General features: G+C 38.9%; 2 protein-coding genes, 1 long non-coding RNA gene and 1 other non-coding gene across 21 annotated transcripts in view; 1 reads left to right on the top strand and 3 right to left on the bottom strand.

The window, feature by feature from the left end:
- The window catches only part of PRSS12 (serine protease 12), a 40284-nt gene extending 25424 nt beyond the window's left edge, over positions 1 to 14860 (top strand). For 4 of the 6 annotated variants that reach the window (XM_040555705.1, XM_040555709.1, XM_040555708.1 and 1 more), the window contains 5 exons: positions 839 to 1044; positions 1714 to 1792; positions 3603 to 3725; positions 10126 to 10406; positions 11920 to 14860. In XM_040555705.1, coding sequence (XP_040411639.1) covers positions 839 to 1044; positions 1714 to 1792; positions 3603 to 3725; positions 10126 to 10406; positions 11920 to 12227 — 997 coding nt within the window. In that variant the 3' untranslated portion in view covers positions 12228 to 14860. The remainder of the gene's footprint in view (positions 1 to 838; positions 1045 to 1713; positions 1793 to 3602; positions 3726 to 10125; positions 10407 to 11919) is intronic. The other 2 variants (XM_040555706.1, XM_040555707.1) reach the window with 2 other exon arrangements.
- LOC121069475 overlaps positions 1 to 21581 on the bottom strand; it is a 40470-nt gene extending 18889 nt beyond the window's left edge. Inside the window, exons 1-3 of one of the 8 annotated variants that reach the window (XR_005819443.1) lie at positions 20878 to 21572; positions 20367 to 20568; positions 18935 to 19879 (exon numbers count right to left, since the gene is read on the bottom strand). This is a non-coding gene — a long non-coding RNA (uncharacterized LOC121069475). Of the gene's footprint in view, positions 1 to 3557; positions 3821 to 18934; positions 20569 to 20656 lie in introns of all 8 variants that reach the window. The other 7 variants (XR_005819440.1, XR_005819444.1, XR_005819445.1 and 4 more) reach the window with 7 other exon arrangements.
- On the bottom strand, positions 20683 to 20813 carry LOC121070283. Its single transcript, XR_005819988.1, has one exon. It is a non-coding gene; the product is annotated as a small nucleolar RNA SNORA24 (small nucleolar RNA).
- A 34-nt stretch (positions 21582 to 21615) lies between the features above and the next one.
- The window catches only part of LOC121069469 (bifunctional heparan sulfate N-deacetylase/N-sulfotransferase 3), a 357491-nt gene continuing 354207 nt past the window's right edge, over positions 21616 to 24899 (bottom strand). For 5 of the 6 annotated variants that reach the window (XM_040555702.1, XM_040555700.1, XM_040555703.1 and 2 more), the window contains one exon: positions 23012 to 23840. In XM_040555702.1, the coding sequence (XP_040411636.1) occupies positions 23793 to 23840 (48 nt within the window). In that variant the 3' untranslated portion in view covers positions 23012 to 23792. Of the gene's footprint in view, positions 22269 to 22860; positions 22958 to 23011; positions 23841 to 24899 lie in introns of those variants that run through there. The other variant, XR_005819439.1, reaches the window with a different exon arrangement.

Consider the following 24899-nt stretch of genomic DNA (forward strand, 5'->3'; position numbering starts at 1 on the left):
GACAAATAGTTTTGCAGAAATGTGCCACAAATCTGACTTACTTATATGGTCAAGGAAAAGCAATGTTTGTCTGGTAAATAGATTTATCCCTTTTTATGTTACTGTTATTAATTCTTGCTGCTCCCACTGACTCAACACTTATTTGTTGGACAACCCTTACTTGCTTTGTATGGCCTCAAAAAGATCCATCACTAACTCTTTTTTTTTACATAAGTATTGCAATAGTTACATTTCACTGCCTTTCTCCAATTACATTGCCATTTTAGAATTTAACTATGGAAGTGCACTTTAAAAATGATGTGATTTGTACTCATGATAACAAAATATGTTAATAACTATTAACAACTAATAGATCGTGGCTCCTACTACACTTCAAATATACTTTCTTAGTTAACTAGTCTGTCTTTCTCAGGGAACCAAACCATTAAAAATATATTTTTAGCATTCACAGATGCTGATTTTCATATAAGGATTAAAGGGATTATGAAAAAGCAGCTTTCACATATTTTTCTTTATTGTAGATATTTGTAATGCCATTACAATGTAAAATACTTGGCATAGTGCCTTTTAACTAGAGACATAAAAACACTTTTAAAACATTAATGAAGTGCAGCAATTTTGTTACACTATTATTTTTTCCTACTTACCAGAGTAACAGAGGCCATAAGAGAAATTGTCATCCAGTGAATCAGTGACATGACTTGGAATGAAACCTTGGTATCTTCATTTCACTACTGATACTCTATTTCAGTTGTGTAGAACAATGCCTCAAAATGTTTTAATTAATATATATCTATATCTACATCTATATATCTATATCTGTATGTTCTGTTTCCAGAGGTCCAGCTAGAGCAAGGACAATGGCATATTTTGGGGAGGGCAAGGGCCCAATCCATGCAGATAACGTGAAATGTACTGGAAACGAGAGATCCTTGGTGGACTGCATTAAGCAGGACATTGGAACACACAACTGCCGTCACAGCGAGGATGCAGGGGTCATCTGTGACCACCTAGGCAAGAAGACTCCTGGGAACAGCAATAAAGGTGAAGTCCCTTTTTGAGTGGTAAATAAACAACTTTGGATGGGGAACTGGATGGGGATCCGTCGGGATAGGAAGAAATGGAAGTAAGCAATCCCACCTTATAGAGGAAATACTTATATAAAAGAATTTCTAGAAACACAATTGGAAGGAAATTGTCTGCCTTCACTGTTTAATCTTGCTGTGCCAGCACTGCAAAGGAATCATTAAGACTATTCCAATGAGACAAGGCATTTGTCTGCCATAATTTGCTGCAACCATGTTTATTAAAACGTACAAGGGACATGAAAATGCAAAAGCCTAGACAGCTCCTCAAACCTTTTCAAGGTATAACATATCTTCAGCTGAGGATTGAGACCCATGTGGTACATCAAGTTCTGCTTACACTTTCATGAGGATAATAAAGAAAGAAGCCCATAGAAAGTCCTAGGAGTAAGTCCAGATGTACACTTGAGAAGCAGAGCACAACTGTGTAAATTGCTCTTTGATCACAGTTAAAAAAAATAGCTAAAAAGAATTTCTGAGTCTGAGAGAATTCAGTGTACATTCCCAAAGCAAAATTTGGTTGATAAAAACTGTCATGAAACACAGGTAGTGTTTTTTAGTTAACTCTCATTGCAAAATGGATGCTTTTTAAAGTTTAACACTGTCTCCATCTCTGTTTCTGGCTTAGATTCTCTTGCTTCTGTTTGTGGATTGAGGTTACTACACCGCCGACAAAAGCGAATAATTGGTGGGAAAAATTCTTTACGGTAAATATTTGGTAAAGTAACATCATTTTCAACATAAAGCTTCTAGGACATCTATTTGCAATATGTTGTTTGCGTAACTTATGCTTTTACTGTAGGGTTTTTTTGGTTTGTCATGAGAAGCAGAAATACACTCAAAGCAAATTTGGTGGGAAATTCAAAAATGTTCATTGGTAAAATCTTGGAGTATTAGTTGAAAATCTGTAAATACTTATGGCTGTTTAGCTACTGGATTGGGTTAAATTTCTTACTTTCAAAATAGTCATTTCACTTATTTTCAGAGGATATCTTGATATCAGGATGTGAGCTATACTAAGAAAGCTATGAATATGGTACAAGGCTATAAATACTACCTATACTGAAAGAAGGTCTGGGTACGATTCACTGCCTGATTTTCCTCCACAAAATGCACCTTTCTGATGAGGACACAGCTATAAAACCAAACAGTTAATTTCAAAAAAAGATCCTTTGTAAGTGGAGGGGATTCAAAGACCAAAACAATAGGAACCTAGAAAACACATTTAAATGCAGTCATAGCAAATTAGGATTACTTACTTTAGTAGGAGACAAATGAGAATAATAAAGAGTGTATTGTATAGAAAAAGGAGGTTGAGAATTATTCTCAGAATACACATACAGAGGACACTGGATGAAATGAAAAGATGACAAGTAGTGGATTGCACAGTTAAGTCTAAGCAAGAAACTTGGTCTCATAATAAAGAAGCACAGAGACATTAGATGAAGCAAAAAAAGTGAGAGAAACCCAACCGTACACTTAGAAATGCTTCAAAATCAAGAAAAAGAATGAGATAAGAAAAGGACTCATCGTCACAACAAAGCTCAAAAAGGAAGTGGATGCTTGCATATATACCAGAAATCCAAAGTTGTCTGAATTACCCCCAGTTTTGGAAACAGATACTAAATTTAAACAGCAATTTTATTTATTTTTTTTTCAAAGACTAACGTTTTATGCTTTTATGCCTTCTGGGAAGTAAATTTCTCCACCTTACTGACATTTAGCACTGGCAACTCTGAAATAGCATGCTGGTCTAGATGATCTTGGGCAGCTCCTGTACTCCAGCATACCTATTCAAATTGACAGTAGTCAGAAAATATTTGTTGCTTTTTCCTGATGTTGATGTTGCTTACGAAGTATCCCTTTCTCTCCCTCTTCCTTCCTCTCAGATTGTGTATTTTGCTAATCTATTAAACTGGCAAAAAACAATCCATCCTGTCTTGATAGGCCTGCATCCCAAATCTACTATCCAGAACAGAAGATAACAGGCTGAACCAAGGTGTTAACCTATTACTTGTGTTTATACAGTTGCTTTAGACTTCTTGATCTGTAAGCTTCCTTTTTCAAACAGCTCAGGATCAACAAGGCAGATAGCAACTCAGACAGGAAAGCAGTCTGGGATACATTTTTCAAGAATTTCCCTTCTTTCCCTTCACCAGTTGATAGGAAATTTCTGGTTTGTTGACTTGGATAGTATTTGGCGAGGAATCCATAGAATTTATTTCTGGTACAATGAATGCAATCTGAGAAGGGAAAATTAAAATTATTCACAGTGGGAGGAAGTGCTCAGAGTGCTGGGTGTCCAAACAATCCATTAAGTAATCCCAACCATTGTTAAATGGAATTGTGGATGCTGCAGGAATTTAAAGGTATTCTCAACTGCTACTCAATACATACCATGATTTGTAAGGTCTGTCAGTCAAAGAAGCTTACATGGGATTTACAGTCAAGGTAACTGACAAGCTACCTTACCTTTCCGCTTTTGTACCCTGAAAGCAATGTCTGTGCTCTCTGCAGGGGTGGTTGGCCATGGCAGGTTGCCCTCCGACTGAAATCTTCTCATGGTGATGGAAGACTCTTGTGTGGTGCTACTCTCATTAGCAGCTGCTGGGTCCTCACTGCTGCACACTGCTTCAAAAGGTAGGTCTGTCTCCCTTTAGCAATGTAGTGCATTTTCAAACTACATCACATTTCTGGGTGTAGGCAAAATCATTCTGGTTCAAGCCCATTGAAAACTGTTCAAAAGAGTTCATCTTTGATTTAAAAAAAAAAACAAACAACTGACATCCTTTGCCCCCAGATAAAAACAAACAATAAAACAATTAATTGAAATATTCCAGGTGTCATCATCCAGGAGATTTATATTCAAAACTTCAGCATTTCCATGCAAAAGCATAGCCAATACTTCTGATATTTTAACAGATCTTTCTATTTCAACAAAACTGCAGCCTATGTCATTTAGCTTATAGCAAAGACAAATGAGCAAACATCGAACACAGGAACTGTTTTTTTTTTTTTTTTTTTTGTAAATGATTGATGTTATTATAGTGACTAGTTGTATTAGTCCCCCCAAACTCTTTGTAGGGTAAAGCATTATTACGTATTTTGCAGAGTCTAATAGGAAAGTAAATCCGTAAACTGGACACTAGTGAGACTGAACAAGTTCTGCTCATTCTTCACAAATAGGCTGGAGCAACTGCCTTACTCTGTTATTTCACAGCACAAACAGAACTGTGTCTTTTGCAGCTATCTAAATAAAGATTGCATCCTCTTTAATAGAACTTCTTCAAACAAAGAAATAGTTGCCTAAGATGCTATGCTAGGATATTTTCCGACACTGGTATCTAGCAAACTATGCCCAATTCAGCTCCTTTCAACGTAGACTGCAACTGACACTCTGTTATAAATCACATCTGGTCTACTTGGTCTAACTTCTGCAGTTCTCAATATCAAACTATTACCTAGCTTTTCTAAATGTCTTTTCACATTTTTGCAGAAACATGTTTTGTTACTGATGATTCTCCTACTCGTTTTTTATTATATGCCCTTTTCAGTATTTTTGACATCAGAAATTCATTGCCATGAAGTTACTGTAGTAAAAAAAAACATCAACTTGCAAAGTAAGGAAGTTGGTGTAATATTTTAAGCTTTCAACAGCAATTATTTCACTGGAACTCCTGCAGAAGATTGCAGTACAGACTGGAATAAACGTGTAGAAGAACTGCATTGCAGTTCTGAGGAAATTTGCTAAAATTGGCCTGAGTGGGCTGCAAATGTTTAACCTTTGGACTTTCGAGCTTTTGTACACTAGTAAGCAAAAAGAAGAGTCAGGCATATTTTTACTCAAGTGAATAGGAATCATTACCTTTGCTTAGTGCCAGATGCACTTCTTTTTGTTCTTATGGTTCATGAAAATCATGAAAGATTTTTCTTCGTAATATTTCAAGTTGAAATGGTCAAACAATAAAATTACTGCTTACTTCCACTGGTATTCCAGTTGTTTCTGTAGACCTACGAAAGCACTTCAGCTGCTGTCATCAAAATTCATATAAAATGGCTTCATATTCCCATTCATCATCTCTATAGTGATTACTAAGGATGCACCTTAAACTCTTGAGAAAGCCTTTGATTAGAGGCTTGAAAACATGCCAGTCCTTTCTGTTGTTTTACCTCAAAGATCTTCTTCAAGCACAGGGAAGAAAGGGAGGTCACAGGAAGGCAGTTACTGTTTCTGTGTGCAAATCAAGATCTTAGCTACTCAGCTGTCCTCTTTATTAGAATGCTTTTACACATTTGATGATACAAGTTAGTTACTGCTGTGCCTGGAACTGTGTCCTTGCAGTTCCCACTCCCCAGAGAACACATCACCTGCTCTTCCCTATGGCTTGCTTATTTCACTGGGGCTACAAGTCATAACAATGTGCTGCCAAAAGCATGCTCATTTTGGATTCTTTCTTGAACACCAACATAAGGGGAAGCTGAGTGGCTGTTCATTCAGCCACTCAAGGGTCTGCAACAGGCTCTCCTAGAACTGTTCATTACATGTTTACACATTGTTTTACCCCTGATGTTGCATTTAAAATAGCACAACCTAAATCTAAGCATGTGGCTCTGGCAGACGATGGATGCACTACTGTTTACTGTAAAAGAGAGAAGACCCCTTTGGTTCTGAGCTGGCACTGGACAGACAGGACAGAACTTCCTAATGCTCTCAGAGTGATTTTCTTTAGGGCTAGGATAGGTTTCTAAGAGCTAACTATAGATCAAATGCCTTCTTCACATATTTGCCATGGACAGACAAGAGAAAGTCTAGTATACCATTTCCTATATCCTGGAAATCAGAGTACTGCTTAAATAACAAAAGTGACCTCAACTGTATTATAGATAAAAAATTAAATACTTAAATATTTTTTTTTTCGCATGATGGTAGAAATTGTTTGCCAGCAGTATAGAAGCATTACTAGTTTCTGTGATCTCATATATACAATTGAGATAGAAGGTTGTTTGAAGCTATTTTTCCTTTTACAACCCACCCATCTTATTAGCAAGATTTGTCCTGAGTGGTTCTGACAGCTACAGGGAATTTCCAGTCCTATACACGAAAAAATATTAACTTTGGATAATTAGAAATATGAGGCATGAAATAAAAATGAAATTAGAATGACCATGTCATTTTTAGAATAGCACTTACATGTGATTTGCTGCACAGAGCCAGAAGTATATCTATAAATTATACGACAGTATTTTCAGTGACCTTTTGGAAATGTTTTTGGCAGATTATGTCAGGCAAAATATATTCAATGCTAACGACCTGGTACATTTGTATTCTAATATAGTAACAGTCACATGTGTACCAAAACGCAGTAAAATATTACTTTCAAGTATTCAAAGATAGTATCTAGCAGTTCATTCTGGGGTATAGAATCCTACTTAAAATAGCTTTTAATGGCAACTAACAATGTTATAAACAATGACTAGCAAATATTATCAAGCCATTTAGTATTGTTAATTGGCAAAGAAACCCATAATTTTACTTATTTTATTGGGCTTAATTCTATCATTTAGATGCTTAAGTGGAATGTCATCACACAGTTATGAAATTTGAGTGGAAAAATATAACTGAAGGAGATGTCAATAACAAACCCATAACACTTCCACCTCCTATTTTAAGTGGGGGTTTTACATTAAAGTAAGTGAAAATAATACAAAGCCATTTTACTGCAATAGTAAGGGAAGTATTTCTGTGCCAGCTTCCTTTTTGTAATTTACTCTAGGGAAAATAGATCCTAGGAAGTTGGCTAACGCACCAGCTGAGGGTGTTTGTAATCTCACCCTGTGCAAGGAGTGACACCAGAGAAGCACTCAGTCGGCTGCATAATCCACCCCAGTGCTATTACACACTTAGATGCCATGCATCACTTCTGTTCTGCAAATAGACTTTGTAACAGTGAAAGAAGACTGCTTAATACTGTGCACCCTGAGCATTCAGCTGCCTGTCTCACACTGCCCTCATCCACTTTGGAGGGGGGCACGGAGCTGTGCTGTCAGTTCTGCAGGTGGGTGTTTTATTCCCCTGCTGCCTGAGTTTCACAGCGGACCAATGCATTCATCAGCTTACACAAGAAAACGAACTACCGGTGTCTGTCAGTTCCATTTTCACAGTGTATTCAAACTGCCTTATATATCACAGTCACATGTCTTCCGTCAAAGAAGCAAGCACATTACGGGTACTGCCATGAAAAAAAGATGGCCAAAGCAACCAATACAGAGTCCAAAGCATAACTAGAGAAATAGTATTTCCCCCCTAATTTTTACTTTTATATATGAAAGTTTCTAACTTAGAATGTTAAAGCATTACTGAAAAGTATTTCTCATGGGCCAGGAAAACTTGCTTTGCAACTCTATCCATATGTAAACATGCTAAATTACACTTTGAATTATAGTTTCTAAAAATTCCCAGAAGTAACAATGAGCAAATATATAGAACCTATTCAGTACAAACTGGCACAGCAATATCCAAGGCATTTTACTGTAAAGATGCACAAGTTACTCACAAAAAATCCACTTTCACAGAAATAACACTAGAAAAAAAGCTGTGTGAAGTAATGCCTATACTATACAATATTTTACCTTACTGAAAATGCATAGCTTTCTCCTTTATAAAGGAAAGCCACATAGATGGCAAAAGGAAAAGAGAACAAGACGAAACTCACCCAAGGTTACAGAACAGATCACAGCATTGCTATAAAAAAAAGTGTTTTCAATCCAGTGCCAGATTATACTTTTACTGGCTCCCACATAATAGCTCAGAGTAATGATAATGTAAGGGTAGACTGATAAGAACATACTGTCTCAGCAAAGTACAGTGAGATTAGCCTTTTCTGATGTAATATATGTGGTAACAGGGACCCGAGAGGGGATTCATCAGTTTCAGAGCAGAAATTCCTGGCAGGTGGCAGATGGCAAGGATTTTGACAGATTATCTGTAGGGATGCAGAATTTAGGATTTCACTGACGTCATACTTCAGCTGGCCAAATATAACCATACATATGACTCCAGAAGCTAGTTAAGACCTATCAACCTTTATTACTCTGAAAAAACTCCTTAAGAGCAAACAAAAGTAAAAACAATGTATCAGGTGCTAATTCCACTCCTGTGGAATTTTGCCATATATTCTATCACGAAAAGAAATAACCGTGAGGCCTTAGTGACCTTTTAAAACGAAAAAAAAAAAAAAAAAAAAGAGACAGACTAATCTAGAAATGAGAAAGTGAGATCTAATGCAAGAGAGTGAGATACATTCAAGTGTTTTTTGTTTGGTTTTGGTTAAAGAAACTTACAAAAAAATACTTCCAGAAATTTCAAAGAGCTGGAGTCAGAATGCCTTTAAAATCAGAATCCAAGCTTCTGCCTTTTCTAATGTCTTATTCATGCTCTGATTTCTTAATGGAAATTCCTACTGAAAACTGATGCTGTGATAAATTATAAAATGGTCAAAACAGAAAGATATTAGCAGTGTGACACATACAGAGCTTTTGTTCTTAAATATCTTTAAGGTAAACTTACTGAAACACAAATCTTTTGAGGTATTTTTTTTCAGGTAGGAAATAAACAATGTGTTTGGTTGAATACACAACTTATTTTTTTCTCATTCTCCCTCTGAGACTAAAATCACGAATACTTGTTCAACACTTCTGATAACATTAAAAATACTGCATTAGTCACAACTCTTCACTTCCAGCTGCTATACAGTTTTGATTTCCAACCAGAAATTTCAGTATATCTGAAGAGTGAGCACTTCACACATACTACACAGGATGACCTGGCAAGTTTTTCTGTGGCAGACAAGTGACTTCATTTTTCCTACACAAGTAATCTTCAGATGAGTAAATGTTTGGTCATAGCCTGCAGCCTTCTTTTCTTACAAGCCTAGAAGTGAAATTTTGCTCATACAAGACCTGAGGAAGACATGCAGAATTTACAGAGAGAGCTCTGCAGGTAGCCATGGATGCAACCTGCAATTAGAAGAAATATTCCATGGTATGTTGTTCAGAAGCACTCTAATGTTCCTGCTTTGCCCACTATTCCTCAAGCAAGTTTTCGTACGCTATGGAGACCAGCACATTGCTGGAAGGTATTAAAAACAAGTGCAGCTTAGAAGGTGACCGAACATTGTGGGCTATTTCCTGCACATGTATTACAAATTTCCTGTTGAAGGCTATAAGGGAACGGGACAAGTCAAAGCAAAAATATTTGGGCAAGCTTAGACAGATTTTAAAATAAATAAATACACTCAACACTACTCCCTTGTTTGCGTTTTCCTGAGAAGGGCTATGTGCCCTATAATTCAAAATCTCCAAAGGCATGCATAAAAAATTGTTATTTCAGCCATAGCAATCACCTCTAGAGTATTTGCCATTCCGTCTTAAATGCTAAATAGATTGGGGTCATAATAACAAATCTGACTTACAGGCTTTCTGTCACTTTGAGAATAGGTGTTCATAATTCACATACACTTCATTTTCCTTAATATACCTTTAGTTAACCAAAGATGTTTTTATCAGGGTTTCTGTCTCTAGAATTAAAAGAGCATTTTCCTTCCTCAAGATTTTTCACAGCCAACCTACAAAGCTAGCTTGAATACTATTTTCATTTCAGTAATTATTTAGGGCATTACAATGATGTTAAGTACTCAACTTTTTGTTAGAATCACTGGCAGTTTGTATTACCCTTATTAAATACATTTATAACGCACACTTTGCTTGCACCTTTGAAGTCAAGTGCCAGTAAAAGCAAATGGCTGTAAGAAATCGAGCACATGTAAATATACAGAAAGGAACATCAGCTAATCTGGAAAGCCAGGAAAAGTTAGAAGGTACTCTTTAGGAGACACCTGAACTTCAATCTAAGTATCTGACATAACAGTTTTGCTCGTAAAAAAAACCAATAACGTTGGTATTGCTATATGTGAGCAATAAAGACACTGATCAAATCTGACTTTGCATGAGCAAGCCCTATTTGCTTTATTCTCAATTTCAGGTATGGCAATAACACTCAGAACTATGCCGTGCGAGTGGGAGATTATCATACACTGGTACCAGAAGAGTACGAGGAAGAAATCGGAGTCCAGCAGATTGTGATGCATAAAGAGTACAGGCCTGACAGCAGCGACTATGACATTGCACTGGTGAGGCTACAGGGCCCGGAGGAACAGTGTGCCAGATTCAGTACCCATGTCTTACCTGCCTGCCTGCCCTTACGGAGAGAGAGACCACAGAAAACTGCTCCTAGCTGTTACATCACAGGATGGGGTGACACAGGTAAAAGTGTTTTAATGATTTCCACCCTCTGATCTCGCTACCTGAGGCTGCTTACTGAAAAAAAGGAAATTGAATACTTGAAGCGAGGAAATGCTAAAAAGTAACAATTTTACAGAAATATTTTCTCTCCTGGTCCTGAAACAGGAAGGACAACACTTTGTTTAGTGAATTTAGTTTGTGCTTGAGAAGTGGTGATTAACCATGTCATACAAACCAGTTGGAATGATGGCTTCATTAAGATTGACAAGCATGAAGGAAAAGCTTATTTGCTGCCTGGCACACCCTGAATAGCAGCATATCACCTCCCTCTGCCTCAGAACGTAACTAGCAGCTCTAATATATTTAAGGTTTTTAGGTGAGTACAAGAGATACTTGAGAAAGGTTATCTAAATTACTCTGCTTCAATGGAAGCAGGGATAGAAAATAAATACGTAGTAGAATTTCAAGTAACATTTTTAGTCTCTCTTGTTACCATTGACATTTTTAATCAGCAGTTGGATTTATACGAGAAAAGATCTTGCCAAATCTTGAGAGCCTCAATACAACCTGCAATCCAGGTTTCTGGAATAAACTAGCTAGTCACTTTTAAGGTCAGTACAAGATTATTATTCTTCAAGGGTCTTTCTCCTTTAAATATTTTACAAGTTAATAAACACGCTTTACTGTCATGTTTTTGTGAGGTTGAATACAGTGCAAGAGAGCAACCACACTTGATGCTTTGTTCCAATGATTCACTTGAACTGGCAGAGGCAAGGCTAAGTATCAGTTCTTCCTCTTTATATGCATCAAACTGTATGCACAGATGTCTAGGTCAGGGTACTAGAAGTAAGGAGATAAACTTCTAGGTCTGTTTTTTTTCTTTTCTTTTCTTTTTTTTTTTCTTTTCTAAGAACAATTGCTAATTCATTACTTAGCTCTTGTCTAGGCATTTTACATGATTCATTGAAAGTTCTGCAGTATTGTTTAGTTAGGGCATCTATTTAAGAAAACATTAGCTGTTGCAATAATTGCCTCTAATTATGGTAAATCATTACATAATTGCAGTGCTTCAGCTGAAATTTCACTCTCACTATATGAGTCATACTTAAGTCACAAACACTAGGATTTTACCTTAGGAAAAAAAACTTCCCACTAGCTTTAGTTTCCCATGTTTCCAACTGAAAAAAGGTGCAAACTAGAGAAAAAAAAATAGATTCCCCAATGAAGTTTTAAAGCATATATTATAGAAGTCACAAAAAGTGGGTTTATAACACAACAAATTCGAACCTTGGAAGGATCCAGTGAGATTTACATGAGGTGTAAAGCTACATCTTAAACTCTGAGCTTTAAAAAAAAAGTGTTTTTCTATATTTACAATCTTGTATGTAACGCACAATTTTTTTTCAATACTTATTTTCAGTACACTTAATGCCGAAACAGTGAAAAGGATTGACAGCATAAATTGGATTCAATGCTATTTATGTTTCTGAGACAAAGCATCATATTGAGACAGTAACTTGAGTCCTCTTTTCAGGAAGGGCTTATTCAAGAACATTACAACAAGCTGCCATCCCCTTACTTCCCAAGAGGGTATGTGAAGAGCGTTATAAAAGGAGATTCACGGGAAGAATGCTCTGTGCTGGAAACGTCCAGGAACAGAAACGTGTTGACAGCTGTCAAGGAGACAGCGGTGGACCGCTGATGTGCGAACGCCCAGGGGAAAGCTGGGTCGTGTATGGTGTGACCTCCTGGGGCTATGGCTGCGGAGTGAAAGATTCTCCAGGTGTCTACACCAAAGTTTCATCTTTTGTCCCCTGGATAAAAAGCGTGACCAAACTATGAATGTCCTTAATCAAAACCAAACTTGATCAACAAAGTTTGAGGCAGGACAGCTTGAACAGCACTGTGCACACAGCTGGGGCCCATAGTGGGTGGAAACACACATTTTCCTGATTCACATGGTGTTTTTTTTTTTTTTTTGTTAAATCCAAGCTGTATACACACAACCTTTCCAGTCAGGGATTACTATGCAAACAAAATCCTTCTGTTTTGAGGAAGTTTATATTGCACGAACAAGTTACCATGCACCTAAGATAAGTGGAAAAGTGACCTCCAGCTTAGAATAATGTTGGAGCAGGCCAGCTGGAGAGGTCCCTTTCAGACTCGCTGTTCACAGGAAGCTCCGAGCTATTTATGCTACAAGCTTTTCTGGAACTAATTACAGATCTCAAAGTTCATTTTCAGTCTAGTTTATTTCATCAGTTCTTGACTGCTTTCTTATTATTCCTATGATCTTACACTCAGCTTTCTGGTTTTGACTCATGTTTCATTAGCTGATGAGACCATGAACAGGGTGATTCTTGGTAAGCAATTCTATATATTAAATGTTAGAAGGAAAGTAAGTGTCAATAATCAGACGCCCAGCTAGCCTGATAAACATTGTTACAGCGTACTTCATAAAGCACATTCCCAAGTGAAGTAGGTAGTATGCTGGAAGGTAGTTTCCCTGCAAAGCTTCCCTACACAGCTGTAAGAGTGAGATCAAATACTGGAGGTGTTCAGATAATGCCTATCTGAAAAGGTCTATGAAGTCTTAAACTACTGTTTTCTACAGTAGTTTGTAGAAATAGTAGTTTGTACAATACAGTAGTTTGTATAATACTTTGACAACACTCTCACGTTTAGGTGCAATACTGTTTCAGATTGGTCTCATAGGAAAAGTGAGAATTATCTGAAATCAGTAACTGCAAAAGTCTTTTTATTTTTTATCCAGTAACTGCTCAAATTAGTCATAGTAATTTATGATACTACATGAAGAACTAGTTGTCATATGTTCTCTAATGCCCTCTTATATTCTAAATATCATTTAGCAATACCTATGAGCTACAGTTTTCAGTGACTTATAAAGTATTTATGTACCTTGATTCCCTGTGTTAATTCCTTTCACAAATACTTTCCCCATGCTAAGAAAACCTTAATGGTTTATTATAAAAATGCACCAATAAGAAGTGACTCCAATGTCAAGACAAAAATTAAACAACTTACTATCTTTTTAGAAAGGGCCGCCTCCTTAAACTTACAATCACAGAATCATTTGGGTTGGACAAGACCTTTGAGATCATCAACTCCAACCACGAACCCGACCTACCGAGTCCCACCACCAAACCATTTCCCTTCATTCCATGTCCACATGGCTCTTAAATACCTCTAGGGATGGGCACTCCCCCACTTCCCTGGGCAGCCCCACCCAACACCCGACTGCCTTCTCTGTGCAAGAATTCTTCCTAATGTCCAATCCAGTATTATCACAGAGAACAGAGGAAGCAAATACCATTTTAGTGCAACACTAATTGGGATCAGTCTTTCAAACAGTTTGCCTGAGACTGACTCCAGTCAACAGTAAACCATGAAAGTCCATACTACATCTGTAAGCTCTAAGGCCAACTGGACTGCCTCTAAGTGTACTCTGCATAGTATGTTTTTAACAAACAACCTTCTTAACATGACGAAAGGAAAGCTGTGGGCCGTGAAACACCCCAGTGAGACAAGTGTGGCAGATGTGTGTCACCACATAGTGACTGTACAAACTGTGACTACCAGTTACTGTTCTCCTGCGTTTCCTTTCCCCTCACTCAAGCTGTGACAGTATTGTGTGGCCTTTTGTGAACAAAGTAGGATGCTTGTATTCGTATTGTAAGTGGGCATTCATTCATTTCTGTATGCTTCTATGTCTCTCTGCTGTTGTAACAATATCCAAGACAACTTGATTTGCATACAAAAAGTGGCAACACTATTGCAGGTGATTGCATACTTGGCCCTCAATTTCTCTCTGACCTCAAATTTAGTCTTCAACTAGCTTAAATGTCTTGTTGGAACTGGTGCTAAAATAGTATACATGAGGTGCTTTTATATTTTAGTTTTCTCTAATTCTGCACTATTGGATTGGTGTGAAGTATATTATTTAAAAACCTACCATAAAATTATAGTACTATGATCACCTACTGGTAGACCTATGTGAAAGACTGCTAGTCAACTTCAGAACCATTGATGTTCTTATTTCTACACAGCCCTTTTAACGAGGACGTAAATCTGTCAAAAGGTAACTACCTGTACCATCAAAGTCTTCCTATAAAAGACCCATTATTTTGAGACTTGTGGTGAAATAGACTATGTAGTGCAATACATGTGTGATGCACAGGGGAAATCATTTTAAAAGTTGTACGACAGAAGTACAATACAGAGAAGAAATTGCATACTAAATGGAGTAAACATTTAGTACTGTAGTTCACTAGTTTTTCTCTTTTAATAGAATGCTTTAATAATTAGAATTTAAAATGTTGCACTACAGTTTCCATGCAAACAGCATGCCTTTTTTAGTTTCTAAAGAAAGTGAAATTGTCTTTATGTTATGCCATTCTCATTTTTGTTCAGTGAGCCTGACGATGTAAACGTATGCAATAAGAACTGCCACACTGGCTAGAACTTCTATACATAATGTACAAGCAGACGCTGCAGGGACATCAGCTGGGTAAACTGTGTGTCAGTTTTCGTAAATGAAGAAGGCTGCTCTTGAAAATACTGAAAATACTGAAAAAGCATCTAAGCCTGAGGACATTTTCTTAGGGATGAAAGTTTGTCCTGTACCACAGAATTCCTAGTGCTTGGTGTGCTTTAATTTAGACCAGTTAGGCTGTCATGAACAAGTCTAGCCTACACTATTAAGAACATTTAAGAATTTGTTGACTCTAGCTGCACTCCCCTTTATTTAACTTTTTAGTACATACATGGCTGTGGAGGTTTTGTTGTTAAAGCAGGCTGATCACATTGCTTACAGTAGCATAAACTAAGAAAACACTTGCCACTTCTATTACTGGATTACATGACCATCTTAAACAGTGTGTAATTCATCTAATTTCGACAACATCAAAGATCTATAGTTAGATGTAGTCCCTCTGAACTTCCTAAGTTTTTGTCTATCTTCCTGAGAAGAAACATCAGAATCAAAGAACAGGGAAGCATTACTGGCACTGACACACAAACTCATTTAAAATACATTCTGAGCCTCAACAACTCTCTAAAGTATAGGGCATGGTACATGTAAGCACTAAACCACAGATAAACCAAGATCCCATTTCTGGGCATCATATACAGAATATCTATAACCTCAGCTGTCTTATTTCTGGAAAAAAAATAACCACAGCACCATAATGGCTTATATTTAACAAGAAGTCAGTCCTGAATAAATACTCTCTATCCTTTTTTGGTGTTAGAACAGGACTTTCATACTTTCAAGTGCTACAATATTTATAGTCAAAAAAAAATTTAATGCTGTTACGATTTCAGATTTGCAATTACAGAACATCACTTACCATGTTAGAAGGCTAAAACAATTATGCTGATGTAGCAGATAGGAGAACAAGAAACTCTGCAGGAAATCAGTAAGCTAGTGGTAATAAAAAAGATGGATTTTTTTTTTTGTACTGGGTAAAAGCACATGCAGTTAGCTGAGGTATTAAGACACCGGACCTACCTCATCCAAACTATATACCTGCTCACATGCAGCAATTCCTATTCCATTTATTTTCCACAGAAAACAGAAACTGATCACAATTTCCTGCAAACGTAACAAAGCAAAGATGAACAAATTCAAAAAGAAGCTGCTATTTACCTTCGTAGAAGTGCAAAGGAAAAAGACTGGGTTGGGTACAAGGTAGAGAGGTATGAGCTGCTGGATGTAACTGCAGATGGAGCAGGGTGCAAAAAGTAAGTAGCATCTATGAAGGTAAGAGCTAAAATGCAAGATGAATGGATGGGAAAAATAGAAAAACAGTTGTTTGGGAATTAAATTTTACGAGAAATCCTGAAAAACAAACCATCCTAAACCACAGAGAAAGGAAAAAGCTGCTTTGTGTAAGAATACCTCTGTCATTACTTGAGTAACGAAGGAAAACAGATTTTAACTACCCTCTGTGCAGGGGACTGCATGCTCATGGAAAGTTTCTATCACTGGAAAGGCTACATAATCTCTCTAAGAGCTCTCACAAGAGATACTTGCAACAAACATCGGAGTTCAAACTCTTCTATTTGACCATAACCCTGAAAAAAAAAATCCTCTCTTGATTGAAACCCATTGTGTAAATGCTAAACATACAGCAAAGAAGCTCCAAATTAGATGTTCACAGATCTGACCTGGAGGCCAGGTGAATCTACCAGACTTGTTACTTCAGCCTGTGGCCCGCCTGCCACAACCTGTTCCCAAGAATCTTAAAGCTACTTCCCCCCGATGATGAGACTCAGGTGGAAATACCAGTGACTTGTGATTTGGCTCCCAGAGGGAACTGACAGGAGAGCTGCATGGCCCTCCTGTGACTTACAAGCACTAATGCAAAAGGATCCTCAGTTACAGGAGCCAGAGAGATTGGACAGTTGGTTTTCAAAGGGCAACTTATTAAAAAACAACTTATTATACACTGAAACTGATGAAACATTCATCAAAAAGGCAGCTATTGCCTGGTAATAGCGGATATGAACATTGAAGGGCTTTGGGATAACACACAGACAGCCACGAGCATACCATAGCTAAAGGCTGCCACCAGAAGGCCTAAACTTCTCAGCACTTCAGCAAACTTGAAAGAAAATGCTTCTCTGCAGGCCTCCATGTCATTTTCTTGCATTTTGTACTCTTTATTAATACTGTTTAATGCCTTCCACATCCCTGGAGAAACTGATCTCCAACCCTACTCCTGCTTCTTTCTATTTTGTTTGCCTACATCTGGCTTTTTCCATGGAATCAAAGCCAGTCACAGAAAACAGACCTCAAAACCTGAGCAAACCACTTTGCACGAGGGGTCCCTGACAGACCAGCCATCCCAACTGCACCTGGGGCTGTAGCACCTTGCTGCCCTCACCTCATCCTAGGCATAGCCGCAGCCCTCTCTTGGCCACCAGCAACCTAGCATTTTGTTGTTTAAGATAATCAAATAACTGCCCTTTTAGATCAGCTTGGCTAGCTTCTTTTAGGAAAGCACTCGTTACTGCAGAAGTCCACTTTCAGAGAAGAGGAAATTCACAGTACATGCTCATGATTGTCAGCTACCAGGTTTGGCAGGCACAGTTTTGGAATCCTACATAGGAAGAAACATTATATGATAGGGTTGTATACAGGGCTGCTTGAAAGGGAAGTAATCACACACCACCAATTAAACAGGTGTAGTAACACTTATAGCTCCGCACAGAATATACATTCAGTTTTATTTTGTCATCAGCGGCAGTACTAAAAAAGTTTCCTATGATGACAGCTCCCTGGTCTCCCTACCAGACTTTCCTATTCCAAAGCTTCACTAACAGTCATTTCCTGAGATCTAATCCATGTTGTAATTTAAATCTGCAACTCCCCTTGCATCCACTTCAAATAGGATTTTTACTCCCTCAGTCATCAACTACACTGGATTTACTGCAGTGCCTACCTGATCTCAGTTCTAGCTTGATGTCCTCCTCCCCCCCCCCCCCCCCATATCGTTTCCCAGTTCTTTCAAAGCCATCCACTTCAATTTTTCAGTTTGGAATGATTTGCAAAGGATTTCCTTACTAAGAAAGATATTCCACAGGAAGTTCTGACCAGCAGAGAACTGCTATTATCTATGACTAAGTTTGCTTACACATTTCGGAAGTGAAAGCTTGATCTTGTCCCATTCTTTAAAACACATTAGGTAAAACATCCCTCAACAACTAAAACTGAGAAATCAGTTATGTTCAAAATCACTCTTCCTCCCCTGCAGCAGTAATGTCTGATTAAGACCATGTGGTTTGTGGAATGGCTCCCAGACAGTATCAGTCAGCCAACACTTTGGCCAGAAACCACACAGAGCTGCAAATACGAGGCCCAGCTACCAAAAGGTGTATCCACAGAGCCATGAGTACATTTGAGCCAGAGTACATTTGGCCATGCATCAGTGATTCCCAAGTTCATGTGCAAGACTAGCCTTTGTTATCAGTACACTTGTAAGGAAGAAGTGACACTTTCAGCGTAACTCAATGTCTTTTTATTGACTCATTAATACATTTGAATGCTTCACAATAGCATATATTGAAATGAAGACTGTGGATGTTCACATGCATTTTCTAGACTTCCCAAACTTACCTTTGTCTTTTGGACGACACATATACTCCTTGAGACCTTTCTAAGGCAGTTTATTTAGCAGCAGAAAAGCAGCCACCGAAGGCGCATATCATCAGATTTAAGAATATTGCAGTGTGGTCAGCCATGTGACAGCATAGCCACTGAACAACTGAGAGATTGTAATAGCTTAAAATTTAGAGATGGCCCTGAGGCAGGAGCAGACAGATTTTGGAAGGCAGCACAGAAAAATAATAGCTGTCCTGTTCCGATTGCTCATAGGGTAGTTTGTGATTCACCCACAGTGAGATTAAAACACAAACAAGGTCAAATGTTGTCTACCAGATTTCTTTTATATGTGGATCAAAAGAGAAGCAAGAGTTAAGAAAGAAGGAATAGAGAAAGTATGGAAATATAAGTAAAGGGATCTTACAGATTGCAAGAGATGGTCACCACCATGGATCCAGTAGCATCCCATTGGTCTGCTGTCTTCAGTGGTTTGGTGGGGAGGGTCCCTAATGTCTTGCAAAAGTACTGTCTCATAGTATTCCCTTGTGGTTTTTCCCATCTGGTTTCCAGGGTAATGGCACATAGCCAGTTCATCACCATGCATAATCTTGCTGGACCAGACAGCACACACAGTAACCATGTGTATTTACGATTGGTCAAGACCGCTCTTACCAGGCGGGGAAACCTCTGCCATCACATGGTTAGCATGTGCTGTACTACCATCTTCCTCCTGCCCACACATGGTACTGCCCTTCATCAGGGGTCCTCAGTGGTTGTGCACCCCCATAAGGGTAGGTGAACATAAGTTAACCTGACCAATGTGCCTGCGCACTTGCTTGTTATGCTGGTAGTTTTTGTTAAGCTATTTCCTGCTCCTCCGTAAGTTTTGTTTTGTGGCCCATGCGTTCCAGTCTGTTTGGGCACCAGACAATCAGAAAGAGATGTGTTTGCCACATGGACAGGCAGGTCTACATTGCTAAATGGGAAACACTGCGAACAGTGTTTGAGACAGAGCTGCAAGAGTCAAGGCTAATTTCAAGCACATTAAGCTACATCCCAGGTCCTCTGTGCTCTTTGTAAAGAGCAGAGAGAGACTGCAGAATGTCTAGGCTGTAGGTTTCAACTTAATTAGAAATGCTCATTTATGTCTGAAGTGAAATTAAGACCTAGCCTAAAAGTAGAATTTGCCTGCTCTGTTTGACAACCAGAAATACTACTGCTTGCAAAGAGCATTAATTCTGGAAGCTCAGACACATCCACCCTTCAGCTAAGTAAAAATTTGAAATTCTAGTCACAACTACTCCAAAAATACACGTTTTGAATTCAGCCCCATCTTCTTCTGTCATCACAACACAAGAATGTTTTTCCCCTGTAAAAACAAGTTTGAGGTAATTTAATATTGCTACTGAAAACACACAAGACAGAAAACATTACCGAACAGTACAATGCCTTCCTAGGAGGAGTTGTAATCTGCTCTGAAACAAAACTATTAAAATCAACTAGACACCTCTCCCTGCTCCGGCAATTCCAGATCACTCTAAGCACTCACTTCACTAAATTAGCAATGTGAAGATCAGAAAAGATATGCCCCATACACAGACAGCTCCTAGAAACCTGTGGGTTCCGATAACTCTAATTTAGCAGGCAAAAGTTATGACAATACCAGTTTTTAATCACAACCCACTATTCCCAGTACTCCTAATGTATCTATACCCAAGCCCAATTCTTAGAAATGCACACTTTTGCTCTTGGTTATGTTTTTCTGCCAGTAAAAGATGAGCATCCACACACGAGTCAAGTATGGCTTAAAAAACAGAATAAATCAAAATCAAAGTAAATAAAAATCAAGCCTATACCTTGATTTCAGTGCGGATCAGTCAAGTCTCTGCTAGTTTCGTATAGCGATTAAACTGCAAAGTGGTATGAGGGTATTATTTCTGCTCAAAACCTCCCTTCTAAGAACTGATGAAAGCACGTACCCAGCCACGTGGCTTTTCGGCGGGAAGAGGAACTTCAATGGCGTCTCTGCACTTCCGGCCTCTGGGCCAACAAAGAAACCTTTAAAAAAAAGTATAAAGACTCGTTTAAAGCCCGAGTTCCGACCACTTAAGGGAAAACTGAACAAGTCAAATGACCGCCAACCCACCGCGCCGCGCCCCTCCGCCGGGCTCGCCGTGTTCCTCGCTACAGTCAACGACTGCTACCAACGCGCTGGTAGGAGCTTTGCCAATTAGCAAGGAGCTGCTCTTCCATGCCTAGGAAGGGGGACAGCCACGGGCGGCAGCCCCCATGGAGACATGGAGCGCACCCTGCCCCCCCGCCGCCATTTTCCCCCCCGCCGCCATTTTCCCCTCAGGCGCCCCTCACCTGGCGCCCGCTCCCCTCACGGGGGGCGCGAGGCCCAACGGCTGCGCCAGCGTGAGCCTCAACCACCGCCCCGTGCGCCCACCAACGGTCGGCTGCCGAGTGCGCGGCACCAGGCAAAGGAAGAGGCGGCGGCGGCGGGGGGCGGCTCTGGGACGTCCCTCCGTCCCTCTGCCTGCCCCCCGTGAGGGGAGCGGCTGGCAGACGCGCCCACAAGAAGGCGGTGCCTGCTCACAACGAACGTGGAAGAAGGGGCTGAGGAATGGCGGGTTTAAAACGCTTCTAGTCTGGAAATCGCTTGGGCAATAACATAAGAAATAATGGCAGGCCGGTTCTGGCAGGAACCGTGCGGCAGGCGAATAGAAGTTGGTTCAGGGCTGGGGCTGCCGGGTTGCTTGGCCTCAGTTGTGTGCCAGGGTATGGAAACACCACCAGCTCGAGTACGTGGTTGTCCAGCAGTACCATAGGATAACTGCTAGGACTGTACAAAAGTACGGAGACAAAATGCAGCCCTATCGTGTCCAACAGTCCTGTCGGTGCCATATGAGCCTCAGCTGTTCTCACCTTGCACCGTTTGTGTACAGAAATTTATCTCCACTCTGTCAAGTGCATGACAGCAGTGGCTCCTGCCTTTAGGTCATGATATTTTCCTTCCAGAAAGCAGTCGATAGCTGAAATACATGTGCCGTGTTTGTATAAACATTTACACACATTTTTTATTTATTTTATTTTTATTTTTGTACCAGAGTAAATTGGGTTCAGAATTGAGCTGAATAAAGGAGCTTTACCGGGAGACTTAATAGCAGAGACATTCTTGATGAGACAATGGAGGAGACAGACTAATAGATTTCTTTAAGGGTAAGAGTCCGTTTCCCTGATCTGAATAACAAAGGTTATGGGAAGCCCCTACATCATGGTTGAACTAGGCCACATCTGTTAGGAAAGACTCCTACCTTTTGGAAGAGATCTGGTAGTGGCCTTGTACTACTAGACTGACAGCTCTCCTAGGTATGTAGATAGCTGAGCAATTAAAAGTACATAAGCCTTTTCTGTCTCAATTTCTCAAGACAATGAGAGGATCAGAACAGAAAAAGGGAACTGAAGAAAGAAAATAACTATTAAAAAAGACAGAAAAGTTACTTGACGGAAAGCAGACTGGAGAATAATCAAACTCACAATACGCTTTTCAGACCAATCACCCTTAATTTTTCTAAATTCCTCCTCTGTTCAGGTTTCCTTGGCCCTTGGTTTCACCTGTTAATTCCTTTCCTGTTCCTGTGCTTTGTCCTTTGATGCTGACTATTATGCTTTCTTCATTCTTCATCCTTGTGGTCCACAGAGACAAAAAAGGGCATCCTTTGCCTTAGAACTCTGAGAGGTTTGGGTTGGAAGAACTGAAAAGAAATATTAAATGCAGATAAACTGTATCCAGAGGTCAGCCAGGTGTTATTTGTAGCAAAGATCGTTTCTGTTTGCTTAGTACCTTTCTGTTATTTCTTTACTGTTCCATTTCTGTTACTCTTAGAGATTATAGAGATGGGTATTAGAAAAGAAGCTTAGACTTCTGAATGTATATACTACATCATTTCTCCGTAATGAAAATAATATTTTGTTAACATAGGGTTTGTATCCTCTACACCTATATGAAGATATTAATCAGTTTTTGCCCAGCTAGATACTGCAGTTTTCTGTTCTATTCTGATTTCATTGATAACAGCAAATTTTCCTTTGGACATTTGTACCATCTTTTAGCCATTTCTCCTAAAAAAAAGTTCTTTCCTGTCTGTGTAGGCTGATGCATTGGCACAGCTAGTGAATCCCCAAGGCAAATAATTTGAATAAAGTCTGCTGGTTCTCTTAAAAATAGCCAAGCTCTGGAAATGTTTCTATAGCACATTAGCAACTTCTGGCACAAGAAGTAAAAAAGTAAGAGAGTAGCAAAAGCAGTAAAACGAGCAGCTGCACAAAGCAGTAAGATTCACTCACAGAGAGAGTAAGCAATATTTTTCATTTGTGAAAACATTTCATGCTGCTCCCATACTCCTGGGTTGTGTTGTAGCTCAGCGTCAAGCTGCTAACAAACCTGGAAAAGGACAACTTTTATGAACACAAAAATCACTTCCACACATCAGTACATTTTCTTATCAGAGTTTATTGTTGCACTTCAGATATCATGCCACTATCAGAATAATATCTATTTTTTATTTAAAAAAAATTGAGAAAAATGTTTCCAGCAATTTTCATTCAATGTGAATGACAAGAGTATTACATCTATAAACATTGAAATATCTAATTAATTTCTTCCTGAGGAAGTTTCACATCTTTAAGCAATGAAAAAGGATATTCTGTACAAGATAGTCTGCAAATCATTGAAACTAATTCTTTCTGCACAAGTAGAACTGGGAAGATATCACAGTATTTCAGGAATGTTTGTTCAAATAGTTAAGTGAATTCATATCAGACTCTGTGTTTACACCCCCTAATGGTCACTTTCTACTCATACTCACACATTGATTTTTAATGGCACAGATATTTGAGGAAATCAAATTTCAGAATCGTATTTATGAAAATAAATGTGAAACTCACATAATCAAACATTTGTTAAAGGAACTGCTTGCGCAGTTATCAACCACGGGAACAAAAACCATAGCTGTGTTACCAACCACAGTAAAACACCTGACTTTGACTAGCAAGTATAAATTTGTTGTGATAAATCACTGTTTTTTAAAAGTTTTAATAATGATAGTTTATTTCTGAAAATCAAACACTGATTGTAGGGAAGTTGTAAACAGAGAGGCAAACTTTGCCAGGTAAATTCATGTTGTATGACTTGCTTACTCAACTGTACTCATATGCATCCTGTTATCTGGGGAGTAACACATGTAGCTCGTCTGCATGCTTTGCTCAGACTTCATTCTTCACCAAGTTGACTGCACATTAAAAGTCATTCTGCTTTTTAAAGCTTCCTGTTAAATGTAAGAACATCTTTAAATAGAATAGTTCTGGAGGAAAATAGCATGGCTTCATATTGTCTTTGTATAAACCAGTAATAACCCAGTATGACAAACTCAGAACTGCAAAGACCACTAGCTGTTTGCCTTTACTTCTCTGCTGCTCTGGAGCCTGAGCCTAGCCCACCTAGTCTACCAGCAGCTGCCCCTCCAGCACCTCTTCTGGAGATGCTAATGCTTAGCAGCTGCATCTCAGTAGGAGCTCTGACTGAACACACATCCAGGATCATGCCCTTTTTGGATACACAGTTCCAGGGCCAAAAGGTCAAGTTACTTGGTTCACAGTACTGACCCAGGTGAAGTTAGCAGAGGAATCCATTGAAGATTTGCCCAGGGACTCATTAATTTTGTTTCAACCTTAGGAAGGGCACTAGGACAGTACAACAGCTCCTCCACCAGGGCTTGAGAGCCAACAAGGCACTTCTTGCCAGAGGACAACCTTTATGTGTGGCTGCCAAACCAAGCCTAGTCCACCCAAGGCATGGCTGTGCATGTGGGTTTTTTTGTCCCAGTTCTGCTGGGGCCTTGGTTTCCCGGAGAAAGACAGAAATGGAGGTCCTGAAAACAAAGACTGAACTATGAAAGTGGCTGAAGCTCATTTCTCCAGCACTTAGGAAGCACTCAATTTGTGAAGATCTCAGGCATTTTATAATGCTCAAAGTTTTTCCAATTTTCTTCTATTATACATTTTTCTTCTATTTTAAATGTTCGAGTGATGTTACATCAGGTTACATAAATGGTAAAATCAATCATGCCAGGATGAAAAATCCAAGTATTTTCTCCAGTTAGTCAATTTACTTGTAACAAATCCATATAAATGCTTACAGAACACATGAGCTGTCCATAGCATGCAGAGAATTTGCATTTACAGGTATTCAGAATTCAGAGTGTTTCTTTTATCAGATAAGAGTGTTTTAAGACAAGTCAGCTTTTGGGCCAAATCCGTATGACAGTGAATGTCTAAAATGAAATGTAAATTTTCATTCTCTCTAATAAATAATAAAGATGTTCATC

The sequence above is a fragment of the Cygnus olor genome, chromosome 4, assembly GCF_009769625.2.
Source record: "Cygnus olor isolate bCygOlo1 chromosome 4, bCygOlo1.pri.v2, whole genome shotgun sequence".
Classification (NCBI taxonomy): Eukaryota; Metazoa; Chordata; class Aves; order Anseriformes; family Anatidae; genus Cygnus; species Cygnus olor.